The sequence below is a fragment of the Saimiri boliviensis genome, chromosome 5 (genome assembly GCF_048565385.1).
Source record: "Saimiri boliviensis isolate mSaiBol1 chromosome 5, mSaiBol1.pri, whole genome shotgun sequence".
Classification (NCBI taxonomy): Eukaryota; Metazoa; Chordata; class Mammalia; order Primates; family Cebidae; genus Saimiri; species Saimiri boliviensis.
This window is the reverse complement of record NC_133453.1, coordinates 90344764-90363855: the sequence shown is the minus strand read 5'-3', so window position 1 is coordinate 90363855 and position 19092 is coordinate 90344764. Positions and strand designations below refer to the sequence as shown.

Genomic DNA, 19092 nt, shown 5'->3' with positions numbered 1-19092 from the left:
TCCACTGATAAGAGCTGGGAAAGTTTGAGCATCAAAACAGATTATGAAAATAATGAATTCTACCCCATAGAGTAACCCATGAGTCCATACTGATGTGGGTGGGCTGGTGAGCAAGTAGATGGGTAGACAGTATTTCCTTACAGTAGATTTCCAAACCTGTAAATGTTGGCAGAATGATGGAATTAGAACATCACTATTTGGCAACCACTATAATAATACAGATGATTGTTGGAGGCAAAAGTTAGAACAAATGGATTTTAAACTTAAGGGGGAAATTTGATGATAAACAAGATACTGCTTATGTAGTCCTACAACATACTTGTTAATTAATTAATTAATTTTTTTGAGATGGAGTCTTGCTCTGTCGCCCAGGCTGGATTGCAGTAGCACAATCTCGCCCCACTACAGGCCCTCGTCACAACATCAGGGTAAAATTTGTATTTTTAGTAGAGACAGAGTTTCTCTACGTTGGCCAGGCTAGTATAAAACTCCCAACCTCAAGTTACCCGCCTGTCTCAGCCTCCCAAAGTGCTGGGATTACAGGCATAAGCCACTGTGCCTGAACTAATCTACTTGTTATTTTAAAAGGGAAAAATAAACCTGAGAGATGCCATCTTAAGCAATCAAAGTTAATAACGGTAATGGGACAAATAGTATCTTTTAACTACTAATATGAGAGGGATACAATATCCCTTTTGTGGTAGTTGTACCAAAAATACATAATCTGAATTTAATCATGGAAAACCATTAATGAAACCCAAATTGAGGAATATTCTACAACATAGTCTCTACTCTTTGAAAATGTTAAGATCATAATCACTAAAAGATAGAGAAAACAATTATAGGAGTTTAAACAAATTATAGAATATTAAAGAACATGACAACCAAACATGGGTTTTAATATGGAGTCAGATCCTAGACCAGGAAAAAAGAATGTATTATTATTATTATTTTATTTATTTATTTATTTAGATGGTATCTCGCTCTTGTCGCCCAGGCTGGAGTGCAGTGTCACAATCTCGGCTCACTGCAACCTCCGCCTCCCGGGTTCAAGCGATTCTCCTGCCTCTGCCTCCTGAGTAGCTGGTACTACGGGTGCGCACCACCACGCTCGGCTAATTTTTGTATTTTTAGTAGAGTCGGGGTTTCACCATGTTGGTCAGGCTGGTTTTGAACTCCTGAACTCAGGTAATTCACCCGTCTCGACCTCCGAAAGTGCTGGGATTACAGGCATGAGCCACTGCATCCAGCTGAGAAAATGTATTATAATAAAAATTATTATCTTACTGATGTCCTTTATAGTACTAACTGTATTTTTTGCTTTAAAGGACATTAGTGGTGCAGTTTTTGAAATATGAATAAAGTTTACATGTATAAAGAAATTAAGTAATAGGATTATGTTAATGTTAATTTCCTGATTTTAATAATTATACTGTGGTTATATGTGAATATCATTGTTTTTTGAAAAAATATATTTTCAACTTCTCGAAATTTTTCAAAAATAGTACTGCTGATAATTTTTAGATGTGTGTTTTTATTCATACATATTTCCGTATGCACATACAGAGAGAAAAAGCAAATGTAAAATATTAACCTTTAGGGAATCTGGATGAAGATATATGAGAATTCTTCATGCTCTTTTTGTAACATTTTGTAAGTCTGAAACTATTTCAAAACAAAAAGTTTCTATTTAAAAAAAGAGGACCAAGACTGGGGAAAGGAAAGTTAAGAGTAATTATTTGGGCATGAGGAGAACGGGGTGGCGCAATGGCTCACGTCTGAATCCCTGCACTTCGGGAGGCCTAGGCAGGCAGCTCACTTGATATCAGGAGATTGAGACCAACCTGGCCAACATGAGAAAACCCCATCTCTACTAAAAATAAAAAATTTAGCTGAGTATAGTGGCAGGTGCTTGTAATCCCAGCTACTCGGGAGGCCGAGGCAGGAGAATCACTTGAACCTGGGAGGCAGAGGTCGCAGTAAGCCAAGATCATGCCAGTGCATTCCAGCCTGGGCAACAGAGTGAGACTCTATCTCAAAAACAAACAAAACAGTAACAACAACAACAACAGGATATGAATAAGACAGGGTAGAAGAGGAGTCCAAGAGGAAAATTTACTGAAGAAGGGAGCTATCTAAAAGGTTCTGGTGCACTTTTGAATATTATTCAGCTGCCACCTGGCATGTAACCTTGTATTATTATCTGCCTTATGATTCTTTTATCTGTTTTCTATCTGTCATCCTTACTAGCTTCTAAGCCTTTTGAGGGTAAGGGACATGTGCAATACCCTGCACAGAGTAGGGACTTTAATAGTTGCTGTTGATAATATTATTTTTTTTAATTGAAAGGTATTATTGCTGCCTACTTACCAAAAAGAAAAATTGTTTAAACATATGCTTTAGATTTTACCTTTTGTCACATAGTAATAAAGGAGAAAAAGATGAATTTTTAAAAATTAGACAAAAGGATGACTTATTTTTAATATTCTATGTGAAGTACCATAATGGGACTTTGATTAGGTTATTTTTAATGTATTACTGTTATTTTTCAAATGCAGGAAACTGTATGCAGAAAGAGTATAACTTTGAATTTTTCTCAATTGTTATTTTCTCTTTTTATAATCCTCTCATATGAAACCTCTGGTATTCTTTAGGTTCTTTCTAATGTCATTTTGAATTATTAACTCAAGGAATGAATGATTGCTTAAGTGTACAGTTCACTCTGGATGCATAGATTGGAGGGGTGGTAGCGGTATATTTTTAAACAAATAGTTCCATGCCTAATATTAAAATAAGGAATCTGTGGATGTTTGATTTAACCAAATAGTTTGTATTAGTAATAATTTTTATGCAAATAGATGCTGTTAATTATGACTGAGCCTTTTCTAGTTATGTAGCAGGGCTTTCACTTTGTATAATTAGTTGAAAAGCTAATAAACAGTGTTCTGAAATTCAGTCTTTTTACTAAATCTGTTTTCTACTCAGCAATGGGGTGTGACATTACATTGAAAAATGATAATTTGATTTCTGGAAATGCTTGTTATCCTACTCTCAAGTTTTCTGAGTTTCTGAAGTGAAGCTTTATTGGTTCATGTTCACGTTATAATATAGCATATCAAACCATCCAGCCCCCAATTACAGAGCTGGATGGATGGATGAATGGATGGGGACTCATTTTGACTGTTACCTTGATCTGGACAAAACTGTTCCTCTTTGTTATTGGAAAAATACCTTCCTATAAATGAATGTACTACATTTTCCAATACCAGGTTTTGTTTCAGGTGGACATTTAAAAAATTTGTTTACACTGAAATTATTTCTTTATGCCATTCCACCTTTTCAACAGCTGTCAACATTTTTTTTCTGAGTATTTATTGAGAGATACCTGCTTATACTTGTGTTTTCAGAGTTAAATAGATACAGATTCTCTTACGTAGGTGCTGTTCAGATTTTTTTTAACATTTTACTTTTATAGGATAAATTCAGGTCTGATAAGAGTTTGTTGAATAAAACCAGAAATGTAGATAACTGGGTTGTTTATTCTTCTAAAATTATCATTATTTTTAATAGAATCGTAAGAATGATGAAGCCTCTTATGAAAAGATGTTGAAACTGAGACGAGAATTTAGTAGAGCCATAACAATTTTGGAAATGATTAAGAGAAGAGAGAAAACAAAACGGGAATTATTGCACTTAACCTTAGAAGTTGTGGAGAAAAGGTAACATTGCTTCTGTTACAGCAATGAAGTGGCAACTTTACCAAGTGATGGGCAAAATGAACCAGAAGATTTTTGGGTGGGGGGCAGCTTAAGCTTTATGACAGTTCATATTGATTCTGTAAGAATTTATATTTTTTAAAGATTTGTGGTTAATAGGTTGTTTTTCTTCTTTTTATAGATTAAGTTATTCAATTTAGATTGCAGACTTTGGAAGAGTTTTTTATATACTATAGATCTTATACTTAATTTTGTTTTGGCAGAATCACTGAATTTTTTTAGAAAAGAACTCTGGTGATCATTTTGTTTACCTCTCTGTATTAAAGTTTCTATTAAAGAAAATCTGAGGGAAATGAGTGTTGATTTTATTTTCTGGGTAGGTAGTCTTTTTTATTCCTTTTAGAAATGTGTTCTCTAATATAGTATATTTTCCTACAAAATTAAAAAGACTAAACTAAAACAGAATTTTGTGTGATTCCTGAAGTAAGCATTCCAAACATTTCTCAGTGCTTGATTATATAATGTATGTAAGAAATTTGTTTTCTGTGTACCTTAGGTTTTTTTTTTTTTAGTTTTTTGGTTTGTTTTGTCTTTTAAAAATAATTTGATTGTTAGCTCTTTTTGAGTAGGTGGCTTCCAACTAATGGAGGTATCATTTATTTTCCTTCTTTATTATTCAACTATGCAATGTTTTCTTATATTTTGCTATTTTTTTCAAGATATCATTTGGGAGACTATGGAGGTGAAATCCTTAATGAAGTGAAAATCAGTAGATCAGAGAAAGAGTTATATGCCACTCCAGCAACTCTTCATAATGGAAATCATCACAAAGCTCAAGAATGTAAAACTAAGGTGAATATTGTCTGGGAAGAAGCATGTATGGTAATGTTGATCAGATAATTGTTGATTTCTGCAGTTGTCTTAATATGGTTTGAGTAAGGAAAAAGCAGTTAACATGGATTTAGTTCTTACCATTTGCCAAGTACTTTGCTAGGAGTATTTGTACATATATTGATCCATTAATCTTCATAACAACCCTTAGAGGTAGTTGTGTCTTTGTGACTTCTAGATATGGCTAGTAAGTGGCAGATTCAAGGTTTCAGTTCAGGTCTAACAGTTCATCACTTTCAGTATGCTATCTGCCTCTCTAGAGAATAAGGGTAATTAAAGTCTAGTTATTATCACTAACCTTAGCAAACCTTGCACTGTAATGGAAGGAATCAACACCTCAAATTAAAGCGTTATTCATTGAGACTATTGAAAAATCTGTTCTTGTTGTCATCATCATTTCCAGAGCCAGCATTTATCAGTTGTTACCTACCTTGAGTGACTTTGAGAAAGTCCTCTAATTTCTGGGTCAGAGTTTCTTCCTAATAAAAGAGCCAGACTCAGTGGTTATTTTAGTCACTTGGACTAGATAACTGTATTTATTCAGTCCTCACTTGGTACATTAATTAAAGTATTTAATTGGGAAATAGAAAAACTAATAAAGCCTTCAATTTTAAGGAGCGTAGATTTAAATAAGAAACAAGTATTGACTGAAGCCTCTAGACGATAGAGCCTTACTCTGTAGCAGGATTTTTTAAATGACCTAGGGTGTTTGTGGAAAATTCATCTTTTGAAAATGTACACAGTTCTCATTTTTGATGGGTTGATTCTTAAAGGTCAAGAAAGAGTGTGGAGCAGGAAGACTCCTTCATTCAGTTCATGTCAATTCAATCACCAGAGTTCTTTCTTATTAATCACAGGCATCTAGCCCACCATCCTTATTCTCTCTAAGTCTCACTTGCCTCTGTAGCCAAAAAAAGTTAATGCAAATGTCATTTTGTAAATTATTTTTAAAAATCCATTTTATGTCCATCAATTCTTTTTCTAGGTATGTGATTGTTAAGCATTGCAGTATGAAAATCTTAACCCATAATTACTGACTGAATCAGCCCTTACTATATATTGATTCTTGTTTTAGATCTCCTCTGAATAAACACTCAGCCTACCTAAATACTAACTTTAGGGATTTGGTTGCATCCATTGTTGTCCTACTCTATCACACATGTTTAATAACTATATTTACTTTGTCACATATCCCACTTTAAAATATAGGAAGTTTCTGAAAGTTGGGACTGTCTTTTTGATGTAATAGTTACACCCATTGTATAAAAAATTGTATATCTCACTATAATTTGCCTTACAAGCAATATTTTTATTGTGTGTACTGTTTCTGACCCTAAAGTAGTTAACATCTGGACTACATGTGGAAACGTATAAATTTTGTAGTTTGTACCTTGGTGCTTACAACAGGCTTTTCCGACTTTTAAAGTGGCAGATCCCTTTTTATTAAAAGGAATGCCAGTATGTTAAAACAGTGACAGAGCTGCTCTGTTGAGGGGAGGTGGGGGCTGGAAACCTGCCCCTTCAGTCAGTCTTTGCCAGATGGCCTCTCAGGAACCTCCACAGAAGCCTGGGGGACTTCAGAACAGTTATTGTTCAGTTGCTGCAGTAATTATACATTCTAAAAAGTGAGGGCTTTTTTCCTAGTTAAGCTTTGTTTTTCTCAAAAGATTGCCATCCATAGAACAGACATTTTAAAAAATTGGAATTAAGTGTAAAAATAATAAAGTCATGATCCAATTGAAGATTTTTAAAAATAAAAGTAGATGTTAATTTTTGTCAATATAGTAGATTTAAATAAGAATTGAATTTAAATACCTTTTAAATACTGGATTACATGATAGAGCAATCCAAAAAATCATTCACATCTTACTTTTAAATAGTAATAACAATATTAAAAGCAAATTTAAATACATAATTATTTTTCATCATAAGTTACAGAAAGTAAAACATGTTTCAGTTTATGAATACAGAATAATTTTTGCTTATTAAAAACAAATAAAATCACCTCCTGGGTAAAAATGTATGTTTTTCAAAGAGCAGTATAGTTTTTCGTAATTTCTAAAATTATTTTTATTTCTTCCTTTTGGGGGAAAAATCGTCATGTAAACAGCACCCTCATCATTTGTCTTTGAAAGAAGAGGCTTCTGATGTGGTTCGTCAAAAGAAGAAGTACCCAAAGAAGCCTAAAGCAGAGGCTTTGATAACATCTCAGCAACCCACTCCTGAGACATTGCCTGTGATCAATAAGAGTGACATTAAGCAATATGACTTTCACAGCTCAGATGAAGATGAATTTCCACAGGTGCTTGTTTTAAAACTATTTTAAAGACATTTCCTCCTAGTCTTTTATATTGCTGTATTTTAAAAACAATTGCCATCTTAGAGTTTTTATTCTTGCTTTGTTCCCCTATATGTATAGCATAAACATTTCTACATTATTTATGTAGCCACTGAAATGGTATTTCTCTGTATTATTTTTCATCGGTTGTATAGAATTTACTGTCTTGTGAGCACATGGTTTTCAGTTTTTCCTTTTATAAAAATGAATGTAGCTCTTGTCCCTCTGTATTTAAAACAGATTTTTGGAAATGGAATTACTAGTTACTAACTGAAAACTATAAATATTTTAAGGCAGTTAATATATAATTGTAAATATTGAAAATATTTGTCAGTAATACTTTCCTTTTTACCATATTCCACCAGCATTGTGTTTTATAACTTTTAATGTAAATTTTGCTAATTTGTTAGGTAATGGCTATTTGATTCTAAAAAAGATTTAAAGAAACTGATTCAAGTTTTAACTCTTTGATAAATATTGAAAGTTTTATAGAAAAATGTGTGCAATTAAAAATGTTTTTATAAGTCTTGTTTTAAAATAAGACTTTTACTTTATCCATTTTTTCAAAAAATATTATTTATCATCTGTTCTAGTGATACCCTCTTTTTAAACATATAGTGTAGGAAACTTAGAGAAAATACTGTAACAAAGACCTTGAACCTACCACCAACTTTATCGTAGTTTAACTTTTTGACATGTTTGCTTTAAGGAAACTTCCTTTTTTTTTTTATTTTTTTTGAGACGGCGTTTCGCTCTTGTTGCCCAGGCTGGAGTGCAATGGCGCGATCTCGGCTCACCGCAACCTCCGCCTCCTGGGTTCAGGCAATTCTCCTGCCTCAGCCTCCTGAGTAGCTGGGATTACAGGCACGCACCACCATGCCCAGCTAATTTTTTGTATTTTTAGCAGAGACGGGGTTTCACCATGTTGACCAGGATGGTCTCGATCTCTTGACCTCGTGATCCACCCGCCTCGGCCTCCCAAAGTGCTGGGATTACAGGCTTGAGCCACCGCGCCCGGCAGGAAACTTTCTTTTAAAAAACCAACATTACAGATATGTTCGGAAAGCCAGACTGTTTATAAAACTCTTCACTGCTATACCATTTCAGATCTGGAGTTTGCATAAAATGTGTCCCTTTGGGCTAGATTATATTATTTTTACTTTTTTTTTTTCTGATTTGGTTTTTCTATTCAGATAATATTCTGATAGTTACATGCATAATATTAAATGTGCAAAGATACGTTTAATTTTATATTAAGCTCTTGAGGAACGCTTAATGAACCCATACATTACTTTTGTCAGAGAATCATCTAGTTTGACTCAGGCAGAGCTTTGAATAGCCATGGGACATTAATCAGGTGACCATATGACCATTTTGAAGGCATGAGGGATATAGTGCTCTAGAAAATACTAATTTTCCGGATAGCAAGTATAGGGTAGGGTTCTAGGCACAGCATATTAGAGGGAACTGCTAGCAGTTTAGCATTGCTGGAGCACAAAATATAGAAGAGGAAAAGGGTATGAAAGGCTTGATGCCTGCAGTAATAGCCAGATGGCAGATAGCCTCTATCTACATTATACATACTGGGAAATTATAATGTTAACTAAGAAAATGACATAAATATATGTAGAATAGGCTTATATTGGTGGTACTAATGAGAGGCTAGAAAGTTTTGCTATATATTCCCATCCCTTTAAGAATAATGCTGTTGGCCAGACATTGTGGCTCACACCTGTAATCCCAGCACTTTGGGAAGCCAAAGCAAGCGGATTGCTTGCGCCCAGGAGTTGGAGACCAAGCCTGGGCAACATGGTGAAACCCCACCTCTACGAAAAAAAAAAAAAAAGTACAAAAATATAGCCAGGTGTGGTGATGCATGCCTGTAGTTCCAGCTTCTCAGGAGGCTGAGGCAGGAAGATCGCTTGAGCCAGCGAGACGAAGGTTGCAGTGAACCAAGGTTGCACCATCATACTCCAGCCCGGGCAGCAGAGCAAGACCCTCCCTCAAAAAAAAAAAAAACCAACATACTGTAGGGTGCTGTGACCTCTAGAAACTTTTCTCTTATTGGTGGAATTAGTACATCCAGCCTGAAAATAGAGCAGCATAACTAGTCATATGTTTCTCGTTTATTAAAGGATTTTCATTTCTGCTCCAAATTCTTACATTGATTTATATAGTTCCCCATTCCCATCCCCACATGAAAATTGCACTTTGAAACATTTAGATTCTTTGAGTTTTTATATTAGGTCTTAGACAACCCTCATTAATTTTATGGTATTTGTATATTGCTAAAGAGTAAATATTTACCTGTATTTGGGCTTCATTCAGTGAGGCCCCTATCCAGAGTGTAACTCTTATAAAATTAGAATTTTATTGCTGACAAGATCATTAAAATAATCATACTTTTTCTTTGTCTAATAAACACAAACAAGGGAATAGGAAGCCTTAGGAGAACACACGTTTTAACCAGACTTTTGCTGCTGAATTGCAGCTGAATAGAACGAAAACCCTGCCTCTTGATCGTGCTTCTGATTTTCCTAACATTAGCTTTGTCTTCCTATGACTCAGCCTTCGTTTGTCCCCTGGAATCGATCCCTGGGGAATGGTAGGAGAAAAGGGTGATAGATTTCATACACAGAATTTCTGAGACTTTGTGACACTTCCTGTGTATATCTTAGAATAGGGACATGATTTACAAAGGAACCAAAGTGTAAGATTCACATTTGGGATTTCCTTTCAAATTTCAGGTTTGGGGCTTCAGTCCCCATGAAGAAGAATCAGCCCCAGCTCACTGTTTATGTGTCTCCCCTTAGGGTCGGTGGAGGTATCTTGGAACCTCAAACAAATACCTTTCTTCCCTGGATGACCCTGCTCAGTGGTAATTACCACAGTTTGGAAATAATATGGAGAAAACATTTTTCCTCTCAAAATAGGAAGAGAGGGATTTGTGAGGTTCAGAAATTTGCGAGTAAATACGGTTGAGCCAGCGTTTGTCAGAAAGAGATTTACTACAAAGCAAAAGGGCGAGACAACTGAAATTTAAGTACCAAAACTTTTTTAAAAAATTTAATCATTGAGCGGAAATTTATCTAAAATATTTTATTTCCCTGCCATCCGTGTATCTGTATATTATTTTTAATTTGTTTTTATGATATTTATAATAAAATGTGCTCTAATGGGTCAATGCGACTGCCCTAGAGGTCCACTCAATTACATAGGGATATTTGGCCTGATATGACATGGTCTGGGCACAGTGCTTTCTAATAATGTGACAGCTTTCTGAAAGTCTTTATTCTTTTGCTTTAGGGCAGTCGGCTTATCACTTCTTTGTAACCAGTCTACTTACTTTAGCAAGTCTTCTTTTCTCTTCTGATTTTCTGCTCCTGATCTGTTAAGTTTACAAAGTAATTTTTAAAAAATGAGTGGGGAGATAAAAGACTTTCCTTTGAATAAAATCTGACCTTTAATGACCTTTGGTTTTTGAGTTGTGGTGGTGGTGGTTTCTTTGGGCTATTTATAAGCTGTTTTTATATCCTAGTTTTTGGCTTTATTGCAGAGAGATAAAATGATTGGATAAAAATACACTTACTTTACCTATAGGTGAAGTATAGGTAAGTTATACTTTACCTATAGGTGAAGTATAACTGTCATCATTAAATATTTATAGCCACATACATTATTTATAAAATATAGTGGGATGTATACAAACTGTATTAATTCTAAGTCAGTAGCATTTCATGTGTACAAGCAATTAACTAATGCCAGGGACAGTTAACCTATAAGAACTAATCCATTAAACATAAGGATTTTTAACCATAGAACATTTTCACTAGTCACTGAATGTTTTGGGGAATTCAGCACCTACTGTATGTAATATAGAAGTGATTTACTGTTTGTGATCAGATTTAAATTTTAGGGCATTACAAACATTGATCTGTTGACTTTTGATAACTCCTAAATGGAATGCCTTTTTTGTCTAGGTATTGTCCCCAGTATCAGAACCGGAAGAGGAAAATGATCCTGATGGTCCCTGTGCTTTCAGAAGGCGGGCAGGATGCCAGTATTACGCTGTAAGAAATTTTTTGTGTGTGTGGTGTTTTTGTGAACTGGAATTAACAGGTAACCCATGTCAAGATGACTTAGTCTTGATCTAAAAATGGGAAATGCATCAGTACTTTTTATTTAACCTCCTTTATGTGGATACTGGTAAAAGATGCTTAAAAGGTACTGAGTCCTTTCAAAGGGTATTGAAATCCTTTTAGAAATTGATAATTCCTCATATTTTAGAAATTTAGTTTCATTTTGGGCTCCAATTACAGCTTCAGCAGTTGTGAAAATTACTTGGTATGTCATTACTAGAATTAGGAAAACCCAGAATTTGTAAGTTGGGTCTAGAACCTTTGATGGCTGCTAGGTGATTATTGAAATTTATTGTTAACATAAGCCCATCTTGTGCATACATACCAGTAAGTATCAAACAAAGTAATAATTTTTAAACTTCCCTAATGGTGATGTTTTGTCTAAAACTTGTGGTGGTAGCTTTTTTGGGCTATTTATAAGCTGTTTTAACATACCTAGAAGTTGCTTTATGCTATGAAGTCAAATTGTATCAGTCTCCAAGGTTCTCAGATGAAGTGTAATGTAGCCTTGTAAGGATGGCTTTGGCTTTCTTATATGGCTTGTAGAGATCATTTATCTTGTAACATAATGGTAAACATATCCACTGATAACTTTTTTAGGGTGTGTAAGTTTAGGAGAGGTGATTTGTCTACTGGTTATGCTGATGAGAGAAAGGAAAATTATTAAGAAAAGGGACAGACGTAGCATGACAGAATGATGGAGGGAATGGGAAGGCAGGGAACAGGCTCTTGGTTTTTTTGTTTGTTTGTATGTATGTATGCATGTGTTTATTTATGAGACATAGTCTTGCTCTGTCACCCAAATTGGAGTGCAGTGGTGCAATCATGCAGTTTACTGTAACTTTAAACTCCTGGGTTCAAGCAGTCCTTCCACCTCAGCCTCCTGGGATTACAGGCACACACCACCACATGCTGTTAATTTTTGTGTTTTTTTTTAGAGACAGGGTCTTGCTACATTGCCCAGGCTGGTCTTGAACTCCTTATCTCTAGTGATCCTCTTGTCTTGGCCTCCTAAAGTGCTAGAATTACAAGCATGAGCCACTGTGTCCCGCTTGGTTGTGTGTTTCTTAAAAATAAAGAGGAAGCTTCAGTTTAACCCCATAAGTGTTGTTTGACGTGCGATTTTTAGTCCAAAAAATATTCTTTCTGGTTTCTCAGTAGGAAGCCTAAAAATTACTATGTAATTTCACCATTTCTACTTTGTACACAAATGTTAAAAGCTGTATTATTTTAAAGATATATTCCTTTTTAAGTGTAATAGACCCTAAATGAATTTATATTTATAAACTAAATTCAGTTTGGATAATCTTGGTTAGTGAACTTTTGATTCGGTTTTATAAAATTTAACCTGAATAATAGTTTCATGTCAAAATTTTAATTGTTCTGCTAATGTTGCAGTTGCTTCATTTTTGTCATGATCTAACCTATCTTCATTTCAGATTTATTCCATGAGTCTTTCTTTCTTTCTTTCTTTGCAGCCTCGTTTGGACCAAGCTAACCATTCATGTGAAAATTCAGAATTGGCAGATTTGGATAAGTTGAGGTATAGGCATTGCCTTACGACACTTACAGTCCCAAGAAGATGTATAGGATTTGCAAGGAGGCGAATTGGCAGAGGTGGAAGGTGAAGTATTTGTTTTCACCTGGTTTTTGTTTACTATATGGAACAGAAGACCAAGAGAAAATGTTAAGCTCTGTCAGTTAATATTTAGTTTTTTTTTGCTTTTCAGGGTCATAATGGACCGAATATCCACAGAACATGACCCTGTCCTGAAACAGATAGACCCTGAAATGCTGAATAGTTTTTCAAGCTCTTCCCAAACTATAGACTTTTCTTCTAATTTCTCTCGGACCAATGCTTCTAGTAAACATTGTGAAAACAGACTTTCCCTTTCTGAAATATTAAGCAATATCAGATCATGTCGACTACAGTGTTTCCAGCCAAGGCTACTAAATTTACAGGACAGTGATAGTGAAGAGTGTACCTCAAGAAAACCAGGGCAGACTGTGAACAATAAAAGAGTTTCTGCAGCATCTCTAGCTTTATTGAACACCAGCAAGAATGGCATATCAGGTAAGCTGTTACTGTGTTAAAAGTATATCCTGCTATTCTTTTCTACTTAATTTTATTATCTACTGAATAAATTCTCAGGGTAAAATTTGAAGATTTATTTTCCCACTTAGGAAAGGAATTTTATCTTAATCTACTATATATATTTTTTGCAACCTAAGAAACCAAATTGTACTGTTGTGCCTCACCTTTTAACCAAATTGCCCTAACCAGTACTGTAAAACCACTAACATCTATTTTGAGTGTGTGCCTGGTATGATCAATGTCGGCAGAATGCATACAGAGTTCCCTATGGGCACACTGCTTAGAAGCTGCCACTAGATCATCACAGCACAGTAGTATCTGCTGCTTATGTTAAAGGTAATTTCCATTTTTGTGTGTTGAACTTTGATTAAATGTAACCATTGCTTCTTGAGAGTACCTTTGAAACACTTTCTGAAAAATGATTTTTAGAACTATGAATAATTTTTTTTTTTTTTTAAAGATGGAGTCTCACTCTGTCGCCCAATCTGGAGTGCAGTGGCATGATCTCAGCTCACTGCAACCTCCACCTCCTGGGTTCAAGCGATTCTCCTGCCTCGGCCTCACCAATAGCCGGGACTGTAAGTGCACACCAGCACGCCCAGCTAATTTTTGTATTTTTAGTAGAGACAGGGTTTTGTTGTGTTGGCCAGGCTGGCCTTGAACCTGACCTCAGGTGATCCACCTGCCTCAGCCTCCCAAAGTGCTAAGATGATAGGCATGAACCACCGTGCCCGGCCCCGTGAGTAATAATTTTTGTCTGTTAGCTTACCTCTAGTTAGATCAGGAAGTTTTTTTCATTTTTAAGAGATATATTCAAATTAATTTAATATTTTTATGACACGTACATTGTAAATATATAAATACCTAGAGAATCTAAGGTACAATTTTGTTTTCTTCTGTGGTCTCTTTATCACATCTATGGAAATATGTATAATTTATAAATATCTTTATAGCATACACATGGCATATATGCATTATATCCCAAGACTAAAATAGATAGGGCTTGACTTACACTGTTGATACCATTTCCTTCTTTATGTATTTCTAATTTATTTCCTGTATGATGCATTTTAGGATGTGAAATTATATTAAACTTCTTTAAAGTGATCGTAAATCACTTTAACTTGAAATTTGGTCTCAGTAATGTTCAGTCTTTTTTAGCTACTGAACTGCCTGTTTTCCAACTTGACTTGTACATTGATTTGTTTAAAGGTTATCATGGAAAATTGGATTTCTTTGAATGACTGGAAGTTGCATATCATTTATCCAAATTCGTTGGTTAATTTTCTCCTAAACAAACTTAAGTAAGGAAAATGGCGTCCCATTATATAAAGTTCATGAGTCTGTGAAGTTGAATGAGTGCTTGAAACTGAAATGAATAAATACCTAATACCATTTGAGGCTACAGAATTAGTAGAGATCTGAAGATAGAAAGTTGACAAATACTATTTTTTCAGCCAGCTCTAAGACAAAATTCGATTTATTTAAATAAATGGGCATTCCTGTACCAAACATTCTCAAAATAATTTTTGCCAAAAAGGGAATTTAAAACATATCATATAGAGGGATTTATAATTACCTTTTACCGTAGGCTGATTGTCTTCTCTGCTGATGTATACCATATAAAAAAAAGATTTTAATATCTTCCTTCTCAACTTGAACATTGTCAGATATTTGCAGCTTTCTACTCTGCGTTCCAGATGAACTCTAGATTTAACTTGACTTTTTTCCCAGAAAGTGTATATATGTTGTATATATGTTGTTATAGCATCAAAACAACATATGTATTGGTCCAAAATATAACTTCATAAGACTTAAATAATTCCATTATAATTACCTCTGTGATCCTATGACACTACTATACAACATAAAATAAACATTTAAACTGTTATTTTAGGACTACATGTATTTCTCAGAGAATTTAAATCACAGATAAACAATGTTAACATCATAGACAAGATATTTTTTGTATTTTTATCTTTCCCTTACCATTAGGAAAAAAAATATTTTTGGTGTGCATGATTTTTTTCCTATCTGAAGTTTCTTAATACTCTCAACATAGTTCGTTTCTGTCTTTCCGTAAAAAATTATAATGCTTAAGCAACAACTAAGGTACATTAGAATTCAGTGTTTTGAAGTCAGATTTATCTTATTTAATTATTTATTCCTAAAGTAAAAGATTTTGTTTGAACTCATTCTTCCCAACTGACTGTGACCCCTCTGGTCACTGGGACCACAAGGGTTTTGCTGTTCAACAGGTGTCTTTTGTTTTAAAATAATAGGCATGGCAACATAAATACATAATGAAAAAGTTTTTTAGTAGCATTTTTTAAAATAATTGAAAACTGTGATAATTTAATGATTTGCATCAGTTATATTCATTATATAGATTTCTGTTCTGGTTAGATAATTTTAAGTGAATTCAGTTACAGTTCTGTGAATACAGATAGGAATTTCCTCATCTACCTAAATAGAAGGATGAGGGAATTTTAGAAAGCTATATTTTTACTTTTGATGGATGTATATAAAAGAATGGGATCCTCATGTCTTTGGTTTTTTTAATCTACGTGTCTTGAACACTTTTTCCTTCTGCTTGTTCTTAGTGGGCTTGGTCATGAGAGCACGTTTATTTTTAAGAATAACAAGACAAAAAATAAAGTAAGACCAACACAGGATTATATTTTCACCTGGCAGAGAATAACACTGAAACTAAACAGATTGTTACTACTGAGTTGTCCATTTCACAACTGGGAAATACCAGCAAATGAAGAGTTTAATCAGAAATAGAAACATAATATACTTTGTTTATATCACAAGTTCCTTAGTTCTTAAACAAAAATTAAAGAGGGCTGTATCTTATGTGGAATTGAGAGCTAGTGGCAAGTAATTTTCTCTTATGTTGTTAATAGCCCTGAATAATGTTTTCCAAGTCATAAGCCATGTGTCCAAATATATTCTAGGCTGGGGTGCAGTGGTTCACACCTGTAATCCCAGCATTTTGGTAGGCTGGAACACTTGAGGCCAGGAGTTAGAGACCAGCCTGGGCAACATGATGAAACCTGATCTCTACTAAAAATACAAAAATTAGCCAGATGTGGTGGCATGTGCCTGTAGTCCCAGCTGAGTGGGGAGGATCCCTTGAGCCCAGCAAGTAGAAGCTGCAGTGAGCCAAGATCCTGCCACTGTACTCCAGCCTGGGTGACAAAGTGAGACCCTGACTCAAAAAAAAAATTTTTTTTAAGTGTGTGTCTGTGTGTGTGTGTATTTATATACTTTTCTTTTTAAGTATATAAAAAATTGTGTATGTATATTTATATATATATATACACACACACACATACACTATGTGTATACACACACACACTATTTGTTTTTTATATACTTTAAGGAAAATTGAAAAGTGTATACTAGGTGTTAAAACTAAAACTAAAGACTTCATTCGAAAGCAGAGATACGTTTTGTTAACTTTTAAGTAAACTAAAAGTATATTATCTTAATATAAAAACACTTCTCAAAGAAAAAAGCAGGATAAAGAATTGATTGTGGTGAACATAACAATTGAATAACCAAGAGAAATTAACTTGTACATCATTATTTAGGATCTAATGCAAAACACTGTATTAAATGTTTAAAAGTTGCAAACATCTACAAGACGATAATCCTTACCTTCAAGGAATTTAGCAGCACGTGCAGATACTACCTTCTTCATACAAGCGGGGTAATACTTTGAAACTGCAGTATTATTTAACTATTCTTTGGGATGATGTTCTTAAATCCAGAACTCAAGAAAATATATTTCATATCTAAAAGTGCTTTGCTTTTTCAGATTTGAAGGGACAGATTAATTTACATTTAGTTTTAGTTTTCACTAATGCATGGTTGCAAATTAACATAATACTTTTTTCTTTTCTTACCTGTCTTAATATACAGAATAGATGCCAGCAGCCTTTTTGATCAGCTTTAAATATCTTAACAGTTTCTAAAATCATTGTTTGTACAATTTTCCCAGAAAAATTCCTGATTTTTAATTTCTTCAGTTTCTGTTCCCATTCATTCTTAAATTGTCATAAGTGTTTGCAACTGCGATAGTTTTAAGATTGGAAATACTGTGATTTAACATCTAGCTAAGAGGGTTGCTTCCAGAGGTCAGAAATGGATTCAGACTTAAAGGATTAAAATATTTTAGTTTGACTATGAAAGGAAATAATGAAGTTTCAATTATAAATATTTGGCTTGGGTTTTAGAAGTTTAAATGGTTCATTAGTCTTTTTTCATTATCCTTATATCTGTTTGTTCTTCATTCACCAACCCCACTCACCTTTCCACTCCCCACCCTCAAAAACTCAGATTATTGGTTAGTTTGCCTTTCAGTGTAAGAATTACCTTTATAAGATGTATATAGACCTGGAAAGGAAATGTCAACCCTCCTGGATATGTCAGCAGAGCTCCATTGGTTTATATGAACTTTCATCTGACTTCCCACTGTAACCCAGATTTGAAATAAGATCCTTCCTCTCTCTACCCTCTCATTGTGCCCCAGATCTGTCCTTTAAAACAAACAAAAATTGCATATAGCCAGCATCTCTTTGATAAAGCATGTACTAAAACTCTTGTAACACTGGATATCGTGGCTCACACCTGTAATCCCAGTGCTTTGGGAGGACAAAGTGAGAGGATAGCTTGAGGCCAGGAGTTCAAGACCAGCCTGGGCAACATAGCAAGACCCTGTCTTTTTTGTTTTTTGTTTTTTTGAGACAGAGTCTTGTTCTGTCGCCCACGCTGGAGTACAATGGCTTGATTCCAGTTCACTGCAGTCTCCATCTCTCAGGTTCAAGCAATTCTCGTGCCTCAGCCTCCCGAGGAGCTGGAAGGATAGGCACATGCAACCATGCCCAGCTAATTTTTGTATTTGTAGTACAGTTGGGGATTCACCATGTTGCTCAGGCTGGTCTTGAACGCCTGACCTCAGGTGATTCACCCACTCAGCCTCCCAAAGTGCTGGGATTACAGGCCTGAGCTACCACACCCAGCTGAAGATCCTGTCTCTTATTAAAAAATTAAAAAAAAAAATACACACTCTTGTAGCAAAGACTGACCTGGTAGATGAAGAAATACTAGATAATGTGTTGTTTTTGACTTTTAAATAAGCTTTACTACCAAATTAGGTATTCTTCATTAAGCTATGAAAATTTGGTCTAGGCTAGTATTTGAAAAATTCTTAGCTTCCCAAGAATAAATCTTAGCCCATTTGAGAAACACTGCATTAGAAGTTAAGAGATGATGAAAAAACAAAGGCACAAGCACAAAAATCCTGTATTCCTACTCTGTTGTGGGATGATCATCCAGAAGATCCAGAGTGTATTTCTGTTTAGATTGTTATTTTTAGTTTGTCAACAAAAACAAAACAAAGTTAACAAAGATTTCCCGTATCCTCAAGAATACCTCTGGGCACAAGCTTAAGCACTGATCTAAAGCTTTCTAATTGTTATATTAGGGTAAAATCTGTGGAGGTACCCAGAGTATGTTTTTAGTTGATCACTAAGAAGTCACCCTAGGCAGAATACCATACAGGAACCACACACCTAAAAGGCAAAGGAGGAAAATGAGGGATGGCTGGGACCTTTGAAAACAAAGGCTGCTTTCCAAGGATGGTGACAGATACCTAAGAAAAGGTATATGGATTTATTTGAGGGATGAAAGTAGACTGGTAATTACAAGATAGGTAATGAGTCAAATTTGTAGAAGACAGCCAGAAAGGTAAGGGGCTTTCGTGAAAAACAGACCATTCTGTATACAACATACCTAGAAATCCAAGTATGTTACTAATGTCCTGAATGACATATTCGGGTATATAAAAGGGAAACTCATTAAGTATACCGAATGTGTTACATAGAATGTGTTACTCAGGAAGTT

At 34.8% G+C, this 19092-nt stretch overlaps 1 protein-coding gene across 4 annotated transcripts in view; it reads left to right on the top strand.

The window, feature by feature from the left end:
- EPC2 (enhancer of polycomb homolog 2) overlaps positions 1 to 19092 on the top strand; it is a 232707-nt gene that overhangs the window by 203866 nt on the left and 9749 nt on the right. For 3 of the 4 annotated variants that reach the window (XM_010330319.2, XM_003921987.4, XM_074399710.1), the window contains 6 exons: positions 3571 to 3719; positions 4436 to 4568; positions 6718 to 6909; positions 10926 to 11015; positions 12563 to 12708; positions 12815 to 13158. In XM_010330319.2, coding sequence (XP_010328621.1) covers positions 3571 to 3719; positions 4436 to 4568; positions 6718 to 6909; positions 10926 to 11015; positions 12563 to 12708; positions 12815 to 13158 — 1054 coding nt within the window. The remainder of the gene's footprint in view (positions 1 to 3570; positions 3720 to 4435; positions 4569 to 6717; positions 6910 to 10925; positions 11016 to 12562; positions 12709 to 12814; positions 13159 to 19092) is intronic. The other variant, XM_010330308.3, reaches the window with a different exon arrangement.